The sequence below is a fragment of the Eurytemora carolleeae genome, unplaced genomic scaffold, assembly GCF_000591075.1.
Source record: "Eurytemora carolleeae unplaced genomic scaffold, Eaff_2.0 scaffold199, whole genome shotgun sequence".
In the NCBI taxonomy this organism is placed as follows: Eukaryota; Metazoa; Arthropoda; class Copepoda; order Calanoida; family Temoridae; genus Eurytemora; species Eurytemora carolleeae.
Window position 1 is genome coordinate 1 of NW_019396149.1, and position 21,578 is coordinate 21,578.

Consider the following 21,578-nt stretch of genomic DNA (forward strand, 5'->3'; position numbering starts at 1 on the left):
TATAGTCATTCTGTGTAGTGTTGAAGCTTTATCAATTAAAAACAGTGCAATAATGGAACTTAAAAGAATACAATACATTGTAGAAGATTTATTCTGCTCGTACCAGCTTCAACAATTAATTTGTCAGAGTCACATATTATCTTTCAGTGCCCAGTAGTAACCAAGCTCAGAAGAGATTTTTACATTTTCAATTTTATGCCTGAATTTAAAGCCAAAGGCCCATTACCGAATGTGCGGGTTTTAAGAGCTTATCTTGGCGGAGATGGTTCTACAGGACAAACCCTGATGGTAAGAGGTAGAAAGCTGGGTAAAATGACAGGTACATGTATTACAGCTGTCCATGAGCCGCACTAGTAACATGCATTCCACGCCATATTAACTGTGAAAATGTTTATTTTTACATAAATAACAGTGTTAAATGGTCCAATGGTATACTGGTCAGGTTTTATAACCTCATTTAAAAATTAACAAAACTTGCGGAGGTGTGTACCGCTTTTCGTAAGTGCTTTGAAGGATCCCCTTTATGTATCCCCTTAGTAATGCTTTTCTGGCATACACACTGAATCCTAAAATAATTCAGGCCAGAACGGAACCACCAGATCCCATATAGACCAGGGCAAGTGGAGGAATTCAGTCCTGTTTTCATTGCATTTCAACCTACAGGTCGCTGTACTTAGTAAGTAGGTTAATTGTTAATAATAATAATAACAAGAATAATAATAGGTTTGTTTGTTTGTTTGTATGTCCAATCATAATCCTATTGGGGAACTCTGTAGCTTGGCTTTAACATTCCAAGTTAAGTGGGTCGACTTTATAGGAAAAAATCCAGACAAAGCTGGGTTTTAAACTAGTTTAATATAATGCATCCAATTTGTTTAACAAAGTAATTTATTTATTTATAATATAATAATTTATTTAAGATTACGTTTTCCAGGACTAACTGAAATTAAGAAAATTCAAGACAACATTAAAATCTTCATAATTTTTTATGTTTGTTTGATGATTTCAACAATGAACAAATTGAATTGTAAGAATATATCTTTCGATTAAAAATATGATTAAAAACATGAGCTTATATTTCTATTGTAAGTGTACTAAGAGTCTGAGTCTTGTGTAATTGACAGCCGAACTGAAAGGACCTATCATTGTAATTCAACTGACCTTCCATTTAAGAAGGTCGTGCCCGATTACCAACAGTACCCTTTTAATCTTTATATAATCAATAATGTTAAATATAGTAATTTTTCTAGATTAAAATGTATAGTTCATAAAAATTTCTCTTTGTTTTGGTAGCAAATAAATAATAAATTTTCAAAGGGATGGAGATTTATTCCTAATGCGTTCTTGATCAGACAACTTTAAAGGGTACCTTTGCGAATTGGACAAGACACTCTTAAAATGGAGAGTCACTAGTCCACTTTGAACTTATTGAAAATTCTAAAATCTAATCTTCTTAGTTCTTACCACAGCTTTACTAAGCAGAGCCTCTAGTTCGAACTGCAAACTGTCCAAATCTTCTAAACCTATGTTCTCCCCCTCCTTCAGAATACTCAGGTATCTATGGAGGAAAAACTATTATGATTAAATCACATCTAAAAAAAATTAACTATTGAATCTCCTGAGTTGTTAAAAGTTGTTACATTTTTTTGTTAAACAACCGTTGGACTAGGTCCTATCTAACTGTCCTTTTTTATTAAACTTTTCGTCTTGGACTTTAACGTGACATAGTTGCAAATTCAGAATTAGTCATTCGGAAAATACAAATTTTTCCATGACTAAATAATTAAAAGCGGGTTAGTCTGGTTTTCTCCAACCCAACATAGCTACTTGCTTTTAAAAAACAGCTTTTCTATATTTTGCTGTTTGCAAAAAAAAATTAGGATAGGTAATAGGATCAATGCAAAAAGTTGGAAAAGTATTCTGGTGTGACCTGAAGTTTATTATGAAAACTACTTGATATTTTTCAACGTACTTAGGATTTTCAACTGAGAACTGTTTAAACTCCAGAGGACAATCCTTGAGATCAATATCCTTTCCTGAACCCTTCCCTCCTCCTTTACCCTTGGTGGGGGTAGGAGCAGATCCTTTCTTCTCCTTCGTCATCTTTTATCTGAAATACTAAATCTCGAGGTGTTGACACAATGCCATCTTAGTGACGAGTTTTAAAACTGGTTTCGCGGATTACAAAGTTTAATGCTAGTGCAGAGAGTCTGCTAACTATACATTTACATCTTCATGGAATCATGAAGTTTGAGCCGATTTTGTACTTTATCCAGGTCACAGTAGCAGGGAACTAATGTTTATTACAAAGGCCAAATCAGACCAGAACACTAAATGGAGGTTTCTCACTAGATCTTATCTGACCTCTCCGTTTCCAAAATCTGAAAGAGATTCTACATCCACCTCATTTTCCCCAGCGTTGAGAGCGTTCAAAGTGACCTCCGCAGAACTGGAGGCCGAGGAATCTGAAACAATAACCATGAAAAATTCACGCAAAATATTCAGATTCTTAATGAAACTTTCTTTGATTTGTGCTAAAAAATTTAAATATAAAAAAACGCATTAAAATAATAATTTTATTCATAACCATGCTCAATGCTCAATGCTCATTTAAATAGCATTTTCTTGTTACTATTTGAAAAGCTCATTAACTAAAAGAATAACTATTGAAATCATATATTTAACTCTTTGACGACTTAAAAAATCACCAAATCGCAACTTTTTAAAAACAACTTATTTAGAGTTTGTTGAAATTCAGAAGCCTACAGTTAGTCAAAAAATATCAAGTTTAAAGAATCAGTGAAAAAGTTGAAAAAGTATTCCACTGTGACCTTCTGTAATTGTCTATGAAAGCTTACTTTGCATAAGTTTGTTGCTCTGCTGTTGAGAGTTAACGCTATGAACTGCTATCCCCGCCTCGTCAAATGCTTTCTTCTGCAGCGCTGCTCTAATCTGATGAACTGTTCGCTGCTTGATAGTCTCGGAGATGGTGTTGAGGTTCTCAGCGAAGGAGCGGACGGCTCGGTGCATCATTGCCACCTCCTCCTCGGTCCACTAGAATATACATCTTTTATTCTTAAAAGGGACTGCCCTTGTTATTTCCCAACGGTAACCTTAAAACCTTTATTTGATCAATAATGGTAAGATAGATAGATAGATAGATATATATTTGACTAAATATTTATCTAAAAACAATTTAAATTTCACAGTTTTTACATTTTAATTTAGCCAGGGCCTCTCTAACCATTGTTGGTTGTTTTGAATGAGAGGCCCTTCTGCAGCGATACATCCATGTTCAATTTAAATAAAACCAAAGTATTTAATCTTTTCTCGCTTTAAAAGTGTTTAATTGATACATTATACTCCTACATTACAAAAGCATAAATAAAGTCACGTTAAGACACAAGACAGAAATTAAAATAATTTTCAAAGAGAAAACAATGGATAGCTCATTCATTATTGATCAGACAAGGCCGTTAGGACCCTGATATGTCACTCGACAGATGGAGGATCACTTGCAATAACAGTCCCTTTAACTGGGAACTTAATTACTGCTGCCTTAAATACTGCTACCTTTGCTGATGCTCCCCCTGTGTTCTGTTGAGCTGCTTGAAGCTGCATGGTAAGCTCACCAAGCTTCTCAAAAGCTTCCCCTGCGGATGTAAATATTTCTCCAACCTTTGCCGCGCTGGTCATTCTGTACAGTTTATAATAGCAGTCTGTAATAATGTAAAGGTGGTAGCAACATTTGTTAAATAAATGCATTACATTTTTATAGAGAGTTTGAGAAGAAAGAAGTTAATGGGATTGGAATAAAGGTAATAATTAAAAATCAACGATTGAATTAACAGCTGACAGCCTAGGAAGAGGAAAAGTTTGTAAAAATAAATACGGGTATTACAGGATTAAAATGAGAAATCCAGTGTTTATTGTGACACTATGTACATTGTACATTGTACATTTTACAATGTCAAATGACAAAAAAATTTTGTAAAAGGAATTGAGTTTTTGGTCACAAACTCTGATTTTCTAATTTCAATATCCTTGCAACCCAATTTCGTAGACCTTAGATATGAATTCTGTTAGATCAAATAATGTTAGTTTGCAATATCAAAGTTTTACATCATCAGGTTGCAAAGATATAGGGATTCAAAAAATTAAATTTGTGGCAAAGACTCAATCTCTTTACAAAAAAAAATACCAAGTTTTTAGTTTTTAATCAAATTACTTACTATCCTCCCCCTCCATGTCAGCTGGGTCCAAGATACCGGACTCCTCAAGCTCCTATATATATTTAAATCAAATCAATTGAATCGAATCAAAACAAATCGAATCGAATCAAAATCAAAACACACATGCAGGGATGAAAAAACAACCAGGCTGAAAAAACATAGGTATATATTTTGTTAAAAATCACACCCAATTAAAAAATGGATATATTCTTCCAGCAGTAACCAGTTAACACTACAGAGTAACGTACGGAAACACATCTTCTAATTCTTTTAATCTCAGAATTAGGAGTAGTATTTCAGTTCGAGGGAAAATATGCCAGTTAATGTCCATTTTATCCTCTTGTTACTCAATTCCCAAGGGAGAGGTGATTCTCTAAAATAAAGCCTGGCAAAAAATCCATGCAGACGCAATTTAAGATGTATTTACTTTAATCAAGATCAAGAAAGAGAAAAGTTTAACTGGCTTTGGTTAACCACAAGGATTCACCAAATAGCTTAAAATCAATAAGAAGTACGATCAAGACCAAGATGAATGATGGTTCATATCAACAAAACATTATAAAATGAAGCAATAAATCAAAATTCAATGAAAAATAATAAACTTAAACCACTGATAATGTTTCCAATTGGTATATGATAACCAAATATTCATCATTCCGTGGAAATCAAGTCCTAGCCAATAAAAGTTGTAGAACCTTTTGAATATTTTTCTCTAGTGATTCCTCTCCTGCTACCCTGAGGGACTGGATAAATGAGTTCCTTGAACCTGTCTGCTCTCCTCCTCCCCCGGAGATCCTATCCGTCCCGTCCTCCCCAGAGTTACTGTTCTCCTCCATTAGAACCTGAACCATTGAATATACATATACATACCAGTGCCCGGCGTCGTTGCCCGTGGAATTTTAAAAAGAGCTTTATTACATAGATTAGTTATAAACAGAGATGGTTTCATTCTTGGATTTTAGAGGGATTAATCTGCTGAACAATTCAGAGATGATTTCAAGGATGTACGAAGAGAGGAAGACTAAAGCTTCAAATAATTCCAGAAGAAATTCTGAGTCGAAGCAATACTTAATCCTTATACATAAAACTTAAAAATTAAAGTAGGTGTAATGTAAAAGAATGGTTAAAATTAATCTAATAGGTTCTGCAATATGAGATTAATATTACTGACTAGATATTTATATTCCATTATTACCCGGTTTAAAACAAGTCCAAAGCCACCTACACCTAGCCTATTCAAAGTCTATTTTTAAGGTCGAAGGCCTACCAGATTTTGCTGGTTAATTAAAGAAGGAAAACATATGTAAAGCTAAATAACAATAACAATATGTGGTTGTGCGGTATGTTTATTGTTTATGTTTATGTTAAAATGCCTTAAAGGATCCTCTCTAAGAATATTATTTTTTTTTCAATATTTTTTTCTAAACTATTTTTTTTCTGAACTATTTTTCCACGGGCAACGCCGGGCCCTTCAGCTAGTTTTTAATAATAAGACAAACAAACTTTATTCCATAAGATTTTAAAGGCTGTTTTCTTTCTTTTTAGCAATTTAAATTTTGTCTCATTTTTATCTTTTTCGAATGTTTATTTTTGTTCCCTTACCTGAACTAATCGTTGAGTCAGCTCACCAAATGGAGTTGAATCACTTTTAACTTCCTTCCGTGTTGCCTAACAGTAAATAAATTAAAAATAAAAGATACAACAGATCGCAATTTAATGCTATGCAATACTAAGAATTTTAGAGCTGTAACTCTGATTTTTCTATTAAAATATCTTTTCATTGTCATAAAAGGTTTTATTCTTATTTTGGAGACAATCGGTAAAAAGGCCTAAAAATGAAAATATATTTGGTAATGGGTATAAAGCTTAGAAAACAAAAATGAATTACAATATTACAAATAAATTTCTTAAGCTTACCGCTGCAAGAAAATCTTTTGAATCTTCTGACTTTATCTTTTCTCCAGTTTCATTTCCCTTCTCTTTTTCATTCTCTAGATCTTCTTTAGCCCATCTACAATTTTAGTGATCATTGATGCAGTAAACCAAGGAAAATAACCAACTGTTTTTGTTATGTGTACAAATTCAAAGCAATTTTCATGATTTGGGGGGATGAAAATTAAAAAGTTTTACATCTAGTGGCAAGACAAGTTTTGATTTAAATAATCCCAAAAAATAAATTCCTAAAATATTCCTTTAAGATGATTAATTTTTAACCTGATGGCATAGTGCTGTCCAAGAGGTGGAATTTTGAAGTATTCATTCATATCACCATAACCCTGAATTAAACTCATCAAATACGTGACCAATTATAAATTTCAATTTTTTAATTAGAGTTTGGTGAACCTGCCAACTTTAGACTGCCTATACATTGAGGTTCTCAATCAAATGAAATCTTGGTTGTTTTAAAAAAAACTTGACGCATAAAAATTGAAGAAAGACTTGGTTATCCTGGAAACCCTGGAATACGTCTGACTAACTTTACCAAGAGTTTACCTTGATTAAATCTTCTAAAAATCTGACATCATCATGTTGTATAGGAGCACAGTATGGTTCAACAAAATTCCAGAATCTAACAAAAATTAAAAGATTAGGAATAGAACTAAGGGATTATAAACGTAGAGTTAAGTAACCCTTGGCTTGAAGATATGTCCGATTTACAACGGATCCCTTTAAGTTAAAAGCAGTTCTTATAATCCGGATTAAGGATCTAGACCAGAATCAGCAAAAATATTCAGATCCACGGATCTGGATCCGAGTATAATATTAACTAAAACCTGCTAAAAAAGCTAAAAAAAACCTCTTTGCCCTATTTACACGAATCTCAACTGTCGACTGTAGAGAATAATAAAAACCACCATATCTTTGTATAGTTCTTCAGGCTTCATTAGAATAAACTACGCAAAAAATAAGTAAATCTTAATGACATCAACATGCAGATTGCAAGGGGTGTATATTTTAGAGTATTTAACAAAAATCAAATTCTTCTTTACCTATTGGGAGTTTCATTTTTAGGAATAAACTGTTTCTTTGGTTCAGGAGCAGGAGGTTTAATCTGTTCATTCTCCAGGGGGTCGTGGGGCTCAACCTCAGGTTTAGATTTACCAGGTCTAAGTTCACCAACTTTACCAGAGCTTAGCTTTAACTTCTTGGCAGAGTTTCCGTCCCGTCCTGATCCTCGTTTCCCAGGGGACCCGGGATTCTAAGATAAAATAAGATTTTTATTGATAAAAATACATAAAACAGTTGAAATGTTACAGGCACAGAATGTGCAACTATTTATTTATTGCTGACATATATGTACTGTAGCAATTCGGAGATTCGCTAAAGAATTATGCTATTTTATTTCTCTTGTCAAATCAAACCAATCCTATCCGTTCCTACCCTATTCAATTCTTTCCTATCCTATTCTATTTTTCGCTATTCTATCCTATCCCAGCTTATTCTATCCTAATCTATTCTATCCTAATCTATTTAACTTAATCAATTTTACTCTAATCAATTTTACCCTTATCAATTTTACTCTAATCTATTTTACCCTTTCCTATTCTTTTCCTATTCCTTTCCTATTCCTTTCCTATTCCCTTCCTATATATATCTTTTTATACCCTTCTCTATCCTACTCTATCATTTTCTATTGTATTCTTTCCTATAATTTTATATCCTTCTCTATTTCATTTAATCCTACTCTATCTACAGATCAGATAGTATAGAATCATCACTGACGCGGACTGCCCTGCCTGAGGGACTTGAAAGGGATTAACTAGTCATACAGTTGCATATAGCTGTATATTTTGAGTTAATCAATCAACCAGTAGAAATTGGGGTTGTTGTATATTTCCACAGTGTGTCAAGAGGTTCCGGGGAGGGAGCTTGGCTATAACTTAGGGTAAGTAATTATGGAAATAAAAATAATTTAATTCTTTAAGCCCACTGTGCTATTTTACATAAACGTTGCGGTGCGTATAAACTTCAGTCAGTGAGGGATCTATACTTCTTGATTTAACTTTGCTCATCAGCAACAAAACAAACTACGTTTCAAAGTAGTGTAACTAAGAATCTTTGATACCATCATCAAAATAAACCTATTGAAATTAAATCGGTAAATCAAAATGTAAATTACCTCAAACTCCTGAAGCAGTAAGGACACGAATGTTAATATTTTTTCATTATGATATTTTAAACTTACTGATGTATATTTTATTTATAATATTTTTTTATTCATTCATTCTTCCATGTTTGTTATTTAAATAAAGACGAAAAACAAAATTCTAAAAAAAAAGATATTGTAAAAAAATGATTAACCATTGTAAAAAACAACAGGAACAATTTTGATTTTTAATTAATGTAATTTATTTCACCTTTTTCATCTTTCCTTTGTGCTTCTCGATGTTCTGCAATATTTCACTTTCATCCCTCAGATACCTTTTTCTAACCTAAATTAAAAATACACTTAAAAGTCGCATTCCTATTAAACTTTCTTATTACACATATTAGTATTATTATTAGCAGACAACCCATCATTGTCAATGAAATGGGGGCCGACACTTATCGCCACCGAAGTGTTTGCATAAGTATGTCAAAAAGTGTTAAGTTATGCACCTTGGTAAAAAGAATAAATATATCAGTTAACCAAGAACGTGATATTGGTGTGCTGGTTGAGAGCAGTGTGCTGAAAGCGTTGGTAGTTTTAGGACAAATAACTAGAGCTTTTCAATACAGGGACCGATTTACATTCCTGAAACTTTGTGTTCAATTTGTACGGTGTCATCTGGAATTTGCATCCCCAGTCTGGTAACCCCCTGGCATATCGGAGACATTGAGATCAGCTAGAGAAGGTTCAAAGACGTGCCGTGAACTTCATCACAAGTTTAAAGGGTGTGACTTATGAGGACAAGCTTAAAGAACTAGAGATACTTTCCCTAGTCGATAGAAGGTCCAGAGCTGACCTCATCCAGGTCTTTAAGATCCTGAAAGGTATCGACGATGTTGACAGTTCTTCTTGGTCAGGAACCTCAAAGATTAACCAGGAACACCAGCTACCATGGAAACCTTGTAGCAACCAGGTCAAAGTCTGACATCAGACTTAACTTTTTCACAAATAGAATTGTCTCCAGATGGAATGGACTCCCAACAGACGTCAAGGACTCCAGAACCTTAAACATTTTCAAATCCAAACTTGACAAAATGTTTAAATAATCTGACCCCTATACTTGTGTATTTGAGTAATGTGCCGAGATACCCAAATGCAGACGAGAACCAGGCAGATCAGAACACTACTCTGGAGGACATGGACTAATATTCCTATCATACTCCTACCTGGAGTCCTTGGAATTCCATCACAAGTAAACAAGTGCAAAGCAGTCTGCTTTGTCGTTAGTGAACACATTAAATTATTCTATATTAAATGGATCCGTGTACACTTTAAATACTTCTTTATTAAGAGGGTCTACATTAAGAGGATCAGTAAACACTTTAAATGATTCTATATTAAGAGGATCTATATTAAGAGAATCTATATTAAGAGGATCAGTGAACACTTTAAATGATTCTATATTAAGAGGATCAGTAAACACTTAAAATGATTCTACATTAAGAGGGATCAGTGAACATTTTAAATAATTCTATATTAAGAGGGATCAGTGAACATTTTAAATAATTCTATATTTAGAGGTTCACTGTACACTTTAAATAATTCTATATTAAGAGGTTCACTGTACACTGAAATCCATAGATTTCCCCGGTCCAGGGGGGCTGATCCCCCATAGCCCCCCCCCTGAATACGCCTCTGATACTAAATTACGTTACATAGGATTTGGTGAAAGGGTAGTTTCTCGTATAAGTATGTATTCAGTTCGTATAAGCCTTGACTATGTATTATCGGAACCACTCTATTTCACTCAAGGTGTAAAATTACAGAATTCCAAAGTAGGGGTAAAGACAGACGCAGAATTAATTACAACCCTGTATTTTGCTGATGATAAATCATTAAACTAGTAGACATTTTTTTCAAAGATAATAAAATAAGTTTAGCAAAAAGTAAGACTTCCGTCGTTTCAAATGCAACATATGATGTAAGCTGGCTCATCAATGATGAAATAATTTAGGAAGCATTAAGAGCTAATTATTTAGGAGTTAATATCAAGATAAGAGGACGAACTATGATCGGCTAGTATGAAGACATAATGATAAGAAGAGCTAGGAGCTATGTCAACTTAATAATGAATCTGAACAGGGGGGGGGGGGGCTAGATAAAGCGCTTATAGTCATTCTGTGTAGTGTTGAAGCTTTATCAATTAAAAACAGTGCAATAATGGAACTTAAAAGAATACAATACATTGTAGAAGATTTATTCTGCTCGTACCAGCTTCAACAATTAATTTGTCAGAGTCACATATTATCTTTCAGTGCCCAGTAGTAACCAAGCTCAGAAGAGATTTTTACATTTTCAATTTTATGCCTGAATTTAAAGCCAAAGGCCCATTACCGAATGTGCGGGTTTTAAGAGCTTATCTTGGCGGAGATGGTTCTACAGGACAAACCCTGATGGTAAGAGGTAGAAAGCTGGGTAAAATGACAGGTACATGTATTACAGCTGTCCATGAGCCGCACTAGTAACATGCATTCCACGCCATATTAACTGTGAAAATGTTTATTTTTACATAAATAACAGTGTTAAATGGTCCAATGGTATACTGGTCAGGTTTTATAACCTCATTTAAAAATTAACAAAACTTGCGGAGGTGTGTACCGCTTTTCGTAAGTGCTTTGAAGGATCCCCTTTATGTATCCCCTTAGTAATGCTTTTCTGGCATACACACTGAATCCTAAAATAATTCAGGCCAGAACGGAACCACCAGATCCCATATAGACCAGGGCAAGTGGAGGAATTCAGTCCTGTTTTCATTGCATTTCAACCTACAGGTCGCTGTACTTAGTAAGTAGGTTAATTGTTAATAATAATAATAACAAGAATAATAATAGGTTTGTTTGTTTGTTTGTATGTCCAATCATAATCCTATTGGGGAACTCTGTAGCTTGGCTTTAACATTCCAAGTTAAGTGGGTCGACTTTATAGGAAAAAATCCAGACAAAGCTGGGTTTTAAACTAGTTTAATATAATGCATCCAATTTGTTTAACAAAGTAATTTATTTATTTATAATATAATAATTTATTTAAGATTACGTTTTCCAGGACTAACTGAAATTAAGAAAATTCAAGACAACATTAAAATCTTCATAATTTTTTATGTTTGTTTGATGATTTCAACAATGAACAAATTGAATTGTAAGAATATATCTTTCGATTAAAAATATGATTAAAAACATGAGCTTATATTTCTATTGTAAGTGTACTAAGAGTCTGAGTCTTGTGTAATTGACAGCCGAACTGAAAGGACCTATCATTGTAATTCAACTGACCTTCCATTTAAGAAGGTCGTGCCCGATTACCAACAGTACCCTTTTAATCTTTATATAATCAATAATGTTAAATATAGTAATTTTTCTAGATTAAAATGTATAGTTCATAAAAATTTCTCTTTGTTTTGGTAGCAAATAAATAATAAATTTTCAAAGGGATGGAGATTTATTCCTAATGCGTTCTTGATCAGACAACTTTAAAGGGTACCTTTGCGAATTGGACAAGACACTCTTAAAATGGAGAGTCACTAGTCCACTTTGAACTTATTGAAAATTCTAAAATCTAATCTTCTTAGTTCTTACCACAGCTTTACTAAGCAGAGCCTCTAGTTCGAACTGCAAACTGTCCAAATCTTCTAAACCTATGTTCTCCCCCTCCTTCAGAATACTCAGGTATCTATGGAGGAAAAACTATTATGATTAAATCACATCTAAAAAAAATTAACTATTGAATCTCCTGAGTTGTTAAAAGTTGTTACATTTTTTTGTTAAACAACCGTTGGACTAGGTCCTATCTAACTGTCCTTTTTTATTAAACTTTTCGTCTTGGACTTTAACGTGACATAGTTGCAAATTCAGAATTAGTCATTCGGAAAATACAAATTTTTCCATGACTAAATAATTAAAAGCGGGTTAGTCTGGTTTTCTCCAACCCAACATAGCTACTTGCTTTTAAAAAACAGCTTTTCTATATTTTGCTGTTTGCAAAAAAAAATTAGGATAGGTAATAGGATCAATGCAAAAAGTTGGAAAAGTATTCTGGTGTGACCTGAAGTTTATTATGAAAACTACTTGATATTTTTCAACGTACTTAGGATTTTCAACTGAGAACTGTTTAAACTCCAGAGGACAATCCTTGAGATCAATATCCTTTCCTGAACCCTTCCCTCCTCCTTTACCCTTGGTGGGGGTAGGAGCAGATCCTTTCTTCTCCTTCGTCATCTTTTATCTGAAATACTAAATCTCGAGGTGTTGACACAATGCCATCTTAGTGACGAGTTTTAAAACTGGTTTCGCGGATTACAAAGTTTAATGCTAGTGCAGAGAGTCTGCTAACTATACATTTACATCTTCATGGAATCATGAAGTTTGAGCCGATTTTGTACTTTATCCAGGTCACAGTAGCAGGGAACTAATGTTTATTACAAAGGCCAAATCAGACCAGAACACTAAATGGAGGTTTCTCACTAGATCTTATCTGACCTCTCCGTTTCCAAAATCTGAAAGAGATTCTACATCCACCTCATTTTCCCCAGCGTTGAGAGCGTTCAAAGTGACCTCCGCAGAACTGGAGGCCGAGGAATCTGAAACAATAACCATGAAAAATTCACGCAAAATATTCAGATTCTTAATGAAACTTTCTTTGATTTGTGCTAAAAAATTTAAATATAAAAAAACGCATTAAAATAATAATTTTATTCATAACCATGCTCAATGCTCAATGCTCATTTAAATAGCATTTTCTTGTTACTATTTGAAAAGCTCATTAACTAAAAGAATAACTATTGAAATCATATATTTAACTCTTTGACGACTTAAAAAATCACCAAATCGCAACTTTTTAAAAACAACTTATTTAGAGTTTGTTGAAATTCAGAAGCCTACAGTTAGTCAAAAAATATCAAGTTTAAAGAATCAGTGAAAAAGTTGAAAAAGTATTCCACTGTGACCTTCTGTAATTGTCTATGAAAGCTTACTTTGCATAAGTTTGTTGCTCTGCTGTTGAGAGTTAACGCTATGAACTGCTATCCCCGCCTCGTCAAATGCTTTCTTCTGCAGCGCTGCTCTAATCTGATGAACTGTTCGCTGCTTGATAGTCTCGGAGATGGTGTTGAGGTTCTCAGCGAAGGAGCGGACGGCTCGGTGCATCATTGCCACCTCCTCCTCGGTCCACTAGAATATACATCTTTTATTCTTAAAAGGGACTGCCCTTGTTATTTCCCAACGGTAACCTTAAAACCTTTATTTGATCAATAATGGTAAGATAGATAGATAGATAGATATATATTTGACTAAATATTTATCTAAAAACAATTTAAATTTCACAGTTTTTACATTTTAATTTAGCCAGGGCCTCTCTAACCATTGTTGGTTGTTTTGAATGAGAGGCCCTTCTGCAGCGATACATCCATGTTCAATTTAAATAAAACCAAAGTATTTAATCTTTTCTCGCTTTAAAAGTGTTTAATTGATACATTATACTCCTACATTACAAAAGCATAAATAAAGTCACGTTAAGACACAAGACAGAAATTAAAATAATTTTCAAAGAGAAAACAATGGATAGCTCATTCATTATTGATCAGACAAGGCCGTTAGGACCCTGATATGTCACTCGACAGATGGAGGATCACTTGCAATAACAGTCCCTTTAACTGGGAACTTAATTACTGCTGCCTTAAATACTGCTACCTTTGCTGATGCTCCCCCTGTGTTCTGTTGAGCTGCTTGAAGCTGCATGGTAAGCTCACCAAGCTTCTCAAAAGCTTCCCCTGCGGATGTAAATATTTCTCCAACCTTTGCCGCGCTGGTCATTCTGTACAGTTTATAATAGCAGTCTGTAATAATGTAAAGGTGGTAGCAACATTTGTTAAATAAATGCATTACATTTTTATAGAGAGTTTGAGAAGAAAGAAGTTAATGGGATTGGAATAAAGGTAATAATTAAAAATCAACGATTGAATTAACAGCTGACAGCCTAGGAAGAGGAAAAGTTTGTAAAAATAAATCATGTTATTTTACTGCGACAAGTAACACCCTCATCATAAATGAAATGTTTCCTCTGGATGAACGGAATTTAAATTGTTTAATTGTTAAATTAGGTCTATTGACGAAAAATCTATGATTAATTATCTGAAGGGATTAATGAATTTTTTCGGTAGCGGAAAGGTAGAACAATTTGGCGTCTAATCTTTCATTTTCTCCTCCAAAGCTTCAAAAACATTTAAAATAAATAGTAAATACTAATGAAAAAGTATTAAAATCGTGATCACAGAACTGTGTTTGGTTGATATCTTTTGTTATACAGTGTGCCACATTGTAGAATGTAAATTGTACATTGTTCAACGTTCATGCACAACAAGTTTAGAGTTGGTTAAATGAACAGCTGTTGAACTAAGCCTTCTTTGCTGGTTTCTTGAGATGATGATAGTTAGGTAGAACCTTGGATAAGAAATCTATTTGGAGGATTTGTGAAACAGGTTTATCTCCCGCCTTTCTTCTTCTATACAACCATATTCTAGTTAAATAACACACCAACAGATGGCGGGGGGGATTCCTGATATTTGTTTTATACATGGTTATTTGCATATTTCATAACCGGACTCCCTTCAAATATTCTTTTACTTAACATAAGATGTGTTAACGCTCATGATTGAGGATATAATGTAACTAAACTAGAAACAAGAAACTAAATATAAAAATAATGGAGTGTAAGTAACGATATGTTCCTGAAACTAGAAACTAAATATAAAAATAATGGAGTGTAAGGAAAAGATATGTTTCTGAAACTAGAAACTAAATATAAAAATAATAGAGTGTAAGAAAAAGATGTGCCTGAAACCAGAAACTAAATATAAAAATAATGGAGTGTAAGTAAAAGTTATGTTCCTGAAACTAGAATCTAAATATAAAAATAATGGAGTGTAAGTAACGATTTGTTCCTGAAACTCTTGACTAAATATAAAAATAATGGAGTGTAAGTAAAAGATATGCTTCTGAAAGTAGAAACTAAATATAAAATAATGGAGTGCAAGTCAAAGATATGTTCCTGAAAGCAGAAACTAAATATAAAAATAATGGAGTGTAAGTAAAAGTTATGTTCCTGAAATTAGAAACTAAATATAAAAATAATGGAGTGTAAGTAACGATATGTTCCTGAAACTCTTGACTAAATATAAAAATAATGGAGTGTAAGTAAAAGATATGTTCTTGAAACTAGAAACTAAATAAAAAAATAATGGAGTGTAAGGAAAAGATATGTTCTTGAAACTAGAAACTAAATATAAAAATAATGGAGTGAAAATAAAAGATATGTGCCTGAAACTATAAACTAAATATAAAAATAATGGAGTGAAAGTAAAAGAAATTAGGAAATAATTCTACAAATAATTGAGTTAATGTAAAGGGAGTGTGCATGATACTAGAAAATGGTTCCTGCAATCGCCACCGTAAACAACTATATTTTCCTCCAAGGTTTCCTCGGTAGTAAGCCTAAATAATATCACGATTCATAACAAAACAAAATGGATGAAAAATGCTCTCAAGATAGAAATGTGATAAAATAACCCACAATGATGAGACTGTAAAGACGACCTGTAACTTTAAAAATATAATGATCTCAATGTAATTGCAGACTTTTGTCTTGAATAATTCTCATCCTCTGTTGCAGAAAAATAAACTAAAGTTGAAGAATGTGTGATTTGCTTGTTGCTAATAACATGAAATGAAATTCTGTTTTACAAGGGTAAAAAAATGTATAAATAAACACCATGATGTATACAAATAATGATTGAACGAGTAAATGACTACATTTTTGAGAAAATGAGAAAACGACGTTTCCGATGAATAAACGAATAACAGAATAAATGAGTTAATGAATAAATGAATAAACTAATAAACGAATTAAAGGAAAAACTAAATGAATAAGCGATTAAAATCATAACAGAATAAGTGAACAAAAGCCTAAATGTATGACCTGCATCCTGCTCCCACTATGCATCCATTAGATAGATTGGTTAACCTGCCGATACTACTCTTTGACTCAACCACATTATTATCACCAATCCTCAAGCTCAATATTTCACTGCCAACCTGAAGAAACAACAAGGTTTTATAAAAATTTTTTTTTAATTATTTGGCCATTAAATAAAATAAAAATTGCAATTAAATTAAGCCGGGGTCGGAACTTTTGAATAAGATAAGCAGACATCTTTAACGCCAGATCTCTACGGCGAAAACTTTAAATTTAACAAACAGCTGGCTCGTTTTCATAAGATCTTTTATTAACTGTCATCAGATTTGTGTGGCTGCTGATTGGTCAGACCATTAAAAATATCTGAAAAATGTTCACTAAATCCGTCGGACGAAATAAGAATGGATTATTGCTTCCGTGTTCCGATTTCTGTAAAAAGTTCAACTAACCTCAAAAACATTATTATTCCCGATAATCATGACAGATGTGTTCCCACTTTCAGATCCATCTTCATCCTCATCCTTGATTGTTATTAGTATTAGGAGAATTTTTGTTAAATGCCCCCGCCCCTTTTCCTCCTCCGTCCAAAGTTTAAAGCCAAAATATGAAAAATTATAACGCTAGAAACTATTTCATATATTATCTAAATAAAAATGTTTGCTTTTGTTATAAAACGTATCTCCACCCTTCCTCAAACATAGTAATCAATGTAAATAAACTTGAAAGTTAAATTTATAACTTACCTTTGTTTCTTTAACATTCATGATCTCACATTGTTCCTCTATCAGATTATTTTCTCCTATGATGTAAATAAAATAAATATAATTATCTTACTGTTAGTGTTCGACACTTTAAGCCTTAATTAAAGATAATTAACAAGTTTAAATCATTGCTGTTAAAAATCAGCAATGAGAAGCTATTGTCGTAAAATTAAAAACTGAGTAATAATTTTCTTCATTTTTCTACCTATTATTATTGGCCCGGCCTCTGCAATTATTCTTGCTTTAGGATGTATTACAGTTTTAGCTCCGATGGTTATGTCTCCTGTAATATACATTATACATACACGGATCAGTTTTCCAATTGTGTTTATATTTACAAGTAAAACATAGAATTGCATGCATAATATCAGTAACTTAAACAAAAGCGCTAGGGATCAGAATTCTTTAGATTCACAATACTTAAGCCAGGAGGATCAAGGTCTGCAAAAATATGCAGATCTCCAGATCTAGACAAGTGGCAAAATATCAACCAAAACAGCAAGAACAATTTTTTGCTCTTAAAAACACATTTTGAGTGTATACTAAAGAGATCTCATAAAAACCTGTAGCTTATCAATGGTAAATCAAGTTTCAACCAAAAATAGCGAAAAAAGAACAACTTAATTTAGCAAAACTTTAAGAAACTTTCAAGAACAAAACAACAAACAAGCAGTCAACCATCAGTCAGTAGAAGTCAGGGCTGAGCCTCCGTTATAAATAATCATAAATCCGATTATTATTGTTGCAAATGATTACGATACAGGTCCAGTGTGAACAATTGTCAATGTTAAGACCTATTTTACAAAACGGATCCGAATCAAAATTAAATATCTGAGCCCTGATATTATAGATTTTTACCTCTTAGATCGCATTCGTTGCAAACAACAGCTCCCAGTGCAATCTTTATATTCGACTTTGCGCTCATTCTGTAAATCTGTAAGGAGCAATGTTCAATCTATCAATTAACCCACATTTTCCTATCAACAAATCAAGATGTGAGAGATATGGGGCATTCAACCATCATTCCGAAGGAGTCGTGGCAAAGAAAATGGATTTGAACTAATTCAAACATATCACTGTCAAAGGTGAGGGGTTGGTGGGTTTGATTAGGACATGGGATTAAGTCCGCTTTTGAATTTGTTTCTCTTTACTGATGAAGTCTTTCTGTTGGTGAAAAAGTAAATAATTAATGACTATCGTATAGTGACCCCCAACATGCTGACCGCTTGGGCTGCAATCTCTTGATGAATGAGGGTGACCTCTGCTTGGGTTAGAACCTTGTTCATATGCCTGATTATTAAAACTCAAAATTGGAATGGGCTACAAAGGCCAGGTTTTGTTTATTTTTCTTGCGCCTTCCTAGGTTTGAACAGAATTTTCAGCTTAAATTTATAGACTTGGTCTAAATTGTTAAAAGTTAATACATTTGTGATTTAATGAATCAACAGGCACTTATACAGGAGGCAGAAATTCAGTGATTTGGTTCCCTATTTATTTGAGATTTATTCCTGTAGGTTATCCGGTAACAATGGGAGTGTAGTTCTTTCTTCTTATTATAGAAATTATCCACAAGTTGAACCTAAACATAAAAATGAACTAAAACAGGGTTTAGAGCTTTTGTGTTGTTAATCTGGGCTTGGATCAAGCAGATATCCAAATTATTTTTCGTCCTAAGGATTAGATTAAATCCTGTGATTTAAAAATAATCTAAAAATTGACTAGGTGGATATCAATGTTAAGATTTATAGATTAGCTCAATCTTACAAAGAAAATGTTTCGACCTCAGACCACTAAAAAATTATTGGATTCTTTAAATATTTGCTCTACATTTATGTTTATTATTAACCACTCAGAACATGAAAACATCTTAGAACTGCAGAGCATCTAAGATGAGGAGATTTTTATACTGTCTCCACCTAAGAAAACTCAGTCTCAGGTCTTTATGGAATTTTAAGTTAAGGGGGATCCAGAGAAGGTTGTGGAAAAAGCACCTCAAGGCTGGAAGGAAGAGCTGAGGTGAAGTTAAATCCTAAGATTAAAGGAGAAAAGGAGAAAGAAGTGAAGTAAGGAGAAAAAAGTTTTAAGGGTACAATCAAGGGAATGTTCACAAAGATTACAAAAAGACTGGCGGAGAAGGTCAGCTCAGGCGATAATAGGAAGACAAAATTTGTCAGATCTGCAGCCAAATTATTCATCCTGACTTTATTACATTATACAGTCAGCATTCCCTGGCCAGCGATGAACTAACTTTACAGTTTTCAGATCCAGAACTAATAATCCAGTTGTCAAATTTTGAGGATAAACCTTAAGTTAATCTCTCTAACTATCAAGTGTGTGTTGAAGGTAATCTTTTGAACTATCAAGTGTTTGATGAAGAGGGTCACCTTGTTTCTGGGACACCGGAGAATGGAGGGAAAAACATGTTCGGTGAACATGGGGAAAGGTCACCATTTAAGATCCTATGTGATGACCTCATGGTGGAACTCTGGGTTTGATGGAGGAGAAAACATGTTAATAGGATTCAGTACTCAGGATGCAAACTTTTACTTGAAGGAACCTCATCCAAACTATAAGCCTTGTGAACAAAATTTAAGAGTTATGGATTTTAACAAAAGACTAAGTACCTGATGTAATTTTAATTACTGAGACCTGGTGTAATGAAGAAGTGTCTAATGCCTTATTGAATATTCCTGGATATTGTATTGAACCTGAGCTGAGACTGAACCAAACGGACACTTTAAATGGTATAAGAGGTGGTTTGATTGTTTAGGTACTAAAAATTTCATTTCAGTTTCTAGACGTAAACCAATTAATCACCAATGGATGACTAAGAATGTTAAAAGACTGGTTAAAACAAAGCAGAGGCATTATAACCTGTACATGCATACTAGATCTCCTCTACATTTTGATCAATTTAAACAATCCCAGAAAAAGTGTAAAAATATATTTTGAGAGGAAAATAGCCAAAAGTGGGAATAAAAGACCCTTTTTTACTAACGAGAACCTTACAACTGTGCCAGATTGTCCCTCCATAAATGATCTATACACTGTTGAAGAAATATTTTTTGATGTGGAAATAGTAAAGACCAAAATTAAAAATCTGAAAGTAATCTCTAGTTCAGGACCTGACGAAATTTCCAGTAAGTTTTTAACCGTTCACCAAGAGGCCAGTCATTACCACTGGATTGGAAGCTGGAAAATGTTACACCTATATTTAAAAAAGGTTCTTAAAACTTACCAGAAAATTATCAACCTATATCTCTTTCTAACATCTTTATTTACAATCGACAGGTTGTTTGTATGTATAAATTCTCTAACTAGTTTGCCATTCCAGTTGATATCCTTATTGTTCCGTGGTATTCCTTGGCTGTCGTTACCCACATGGGCGTTGAAATCCCCTGCCAATAAAGTGCAGTATCCCTGCTCTTTAAGTGTATCAAGTTCAGTTTGAATCAGGAATGGCCTTGACAGAGCAGTAGCAGCACATGCTCTGTGGGAAAGATGTGCAATTCCAGCAATACTATACTGTTCAGAGGCAATGGTGCTTTCTAAGGGAGTCCTAAAGAATCTAGACAGTATCCAACACATGGTTGCTAGGTACATTTTGCAGCTACCCAAATCCTAGGCCCGCATTTCAGGGTCACTAGATGCTGGGTTTATGCAAATGAAAGATAGAGTTATGACACGTACAGGGATGTTTGTATGGAATATTCTGAACAAGAAGCACAACAAAATCCTCAAAGCTGTGTTTGAGTCAGTAATGAGGTCTCTGTTAGATTCATGGGGCCCTTGTTATTTCCCAACGGTAACCTTAAAACCTTTATTTGATCAATAATGGTAAGATAGATATATATTTGACTAAATATTTATTTAAAAACAATGAAATTCATCATCGGCTTGTAGACGGGTGAATACTATACATATACATCCTAGCTCTATTTTGAATTAAGAAACTAGTAAGTTTAGGATCAAAAGAACATCTATACTTTTTACTCAAAAATTCATTTATTTTCTACTAATATCAGGACAAATAAAACCCTAAAATTTGTGCTGCTCCTCGCAATCATACCAAACATCTTGGGGCAAAAGTAATTTCATATTGGTGGTGGGGGTGGGTTTGCACCCTTTCACACTCCTGAAAATGGACCATCAGGTGTCTATTCAAAACACCTTAACTTTTTCTTTAGAGTATATGAATGTACAGTCTTCTGAATTATAATCTCAATTTTCAGGAAATGCCATCCAAGGAATTTTGAGCAAGTATCCATTTTTAAGATATTGTAGAAATCAAGTGCATTTAAAGGTCTAAAAAATACGTATCTTATGTTACATAAATATCGGTACCCGGCGCCTCCACCATTTGTTAAACCTTAGGTCTAACTAAATGATACATGGTGGGGGTTGAAAAATGTTTATTGGTAAAAACTTGTTACGGAATATATAGGAGCGTATGATGCTGATATCTGTGCGTTA

The 21,578-nt window shown here is 33.5% G+C and overlaps 6 protein-coding genes across 6 annotated transcripts in view; all 6 read right to left on the minus strand.

Moving 5' to 3' along the window:
- Window positions 1-1,422: 1,422 nt before the first annotated feature.
- LOC111696482 (transcriptional adapter 3-B-like) lies at window positions 1,423-2,114 on the minus strand. The gene is made up of 2 exons (XM_023466090.1): window positions 1,973-2,114; window positions 1,423-1,558 (listed from the first exon to the last, which is right to left on the minus strand). The coding sequence occupies exons 1-2, from the start codon at window positions 2,101-2,103 to the stop codon at window positions 1,438-1,440; spliced, it is 252 nt and encodes an 83-aa protein (XP_023321858.1). The 5' UTR covers window positions 2,104-2,114; the 3' UTR covers window positions 1,423-1,437.
- A 4-nt stretch (window positions 2,115-2,118) lies between these two features.
- On the minus strand, window positions 2,119-3,885 carry LOC111696481 (chromatin complexes subunit BAP18-like). Its single transcript, XM_023466089.1, has 3 exons — window positions 3,574-3,885; window positions 2,859-3,054; window positions 2,119-2,465 (listed from the first exon to the last, which is right to left on the minus strand). The coding sequence occupies exons 1-3, from the start codon at window positions 3,763-3,765 to the stop codon at window positions 2,356-2,358; spliced, it is 498 nt and encodes a 165-aa protein (XP_023321857.1). The 5' UTR covers window positions 3,766-3,885; the 3' UTR covers window positions 2,119-2,355.
- Window positions 3,886-4,232: 347 nt separating this feature from the next.
- LOC111696483 (transcriptional adapter 3) lies at window positions 4,233-12,604 on the minus strand (the record flags this gene model as incomplete). The annotated part of the gene is given in 10 exon segments (XM_023466091.1): window positions 4,233-4,284; window positions 4,928-5,074; window positions 5,835-5,900; window positions 6,150-6,243; window positions 6,447-6,508; window positions 6,726-6,801; window positions 7,223-7,431; window positions 8,591-8,665; window positions 11,955-12,048; window positions 12,463-12,604. Coding segments are annotated over 10 exon segments (1,006 nt in total), but the record flags the coding sequence as incomplete, so codon positions are not given.
- Window positions 12,605-12,608: 4 nt separating this feature from the next.
- On the minus strand, window positions 12,609-14,275 carry LOC111696485 (chromatin complexes subunit BAP18). Its single transcript, XM_023466094.1, has 3 exons — window positions 14,064-14,275; window positions 13,349-13,544; window positions 12,609-12,955 (listed from the first exon to the last, which is right to left on the minus strand). Exons 1-3 carry the CDS (start codon window positions 14,253-14,255, stop codon window positions 12,846-12,848), a joined length of 498 nt encoding a protein of 165 aa, XP_023321862.1. The 5' UTR covers window positions 14,256-14,275; the 3' UTR covers window positions 12,609-12,845.
- On the minus strand, window positions 14,209-18,393 carry LOC111696484 (dynactin subunit 6). The gene is made up of 7 exons (XM_023466093.1): window positions 17,964-18,393; window positions 17,311-17,388; window positions 17,088-17,143; window positions 16,794-16,865; window positions 16,348-16,463; window positions 15,807-15,863; window positions 14,209-14,874 (listed from the first exon to the last, which is right to left on the minus strand). The coding sequence occupies exons 1-7, from the start codon at window positions 18,028-18,030 to the stop codon at window positions 14,766-14,768; spliced, it is 555 nt and encodes a 184-aa protein (XP_023321861.1). The 5' UTR covers window positions 18,031-18,393; the 3' UTR covers window positions 14,209-14,765.
- LOC111696486 (phenylalanine--tRNA ligase, mitochondrial-like) overlaps window positions 18,039-21,578 on the minus strand; it is a 10,305-nt gene continuing 6,765 nt past the window's right edge. The window contains 3 exon segments of the mRNA XM_023466095.1: window positions 18,039-18,395; window positions 18,614-18,684; window positions 20,424-20,673. Of these exon segments, the coding sequence (XP_023321863.1) occupies window positions 18,299-18,395; window positions 18,614-18,684; window positions 20,424-20,673 (418 nt within the window). The 3' untranslated portion in view covers window positions 18,039-18,298.

Bases quoted from the DNA above. Each gene is read 5' to 3' on its own strand.
- LOC111696485 (XM_023466094.1), bottom strand. From the start codon at position 14,255: ATGCATTTATTTAACAAATGTTGCTACCACCTTTACATTATTACAGAC. The intron at 13,545-14,063 runs GTAGCAGTATTT...TGTATATTCTAG, and splicing joins CAGGGGGAGCATCAGCAAAG to TGGACCGAGGAGGAGGTGGC. The intron at 12,956-13,348 runs GTAAGCTTTCAT...TTATTGTTTCAG, and splicing joins GAGCAACAAACTTATGCAAA to ATTCCTCGGCCTCCAGTTCT.
- LOC111696482 (XM_023466090.1), bottom strand. From the start codon at position 2,103: ATGACGAAGGAGAAGAAAGGATCTGCTCCTACCCCCACCAAGGGTAAA. The intron at 1,559-1,972 runs GTACGTTGAAAA...TTTCCTCCATAG, and splicing joins TTCTCAGTTGAAAATCCTAA to ATACCTGAGTATTCTGAAGG.
- LOC111696481 (XM_023466089.1), bottom strand. From the start codon at position 3,765: ATGCATTTATTTAACAAATGTTGCTACCACCTTTACATTATTACAGAC. The intron at 3,055-3,573 runs GTAGCAGTATTT...TGTATATTCTAG, and splicing joins CAGGGGGAGCATCAGCAAAG to TGGACCGAGGAGGAGGTGGC. The intron at 2,466-2,858 runs GTAAGCTTTCAT...TTATTGTTTCAG, and splicing joins GAGCAACAAACTTATGCAAA to ATTCCTCGGCCTCCAGTTCT.
- LOC111696484 (XM_023466093.1), bottom strand. From the start codon at position 18,030: ATGAGCGCAAAGTCGAATATAAAGATTGCACTGGGAGCTGTTGTTTGC. The intron at 17,144-17,310 runs GTAGAAAAATGA...TTTACATCATAG, and splicing joins GGCCGGGCCAATAATAATAG to GAGAAAATAATCTGATAGAG. The intron at 16,464-16,793 runs GTTAGTTGAACT...TTGTTTCTTCAG, and splicing joins GGAATAATAATGTTTTTGAG to GTTGGCAGTGAAATATTGAG.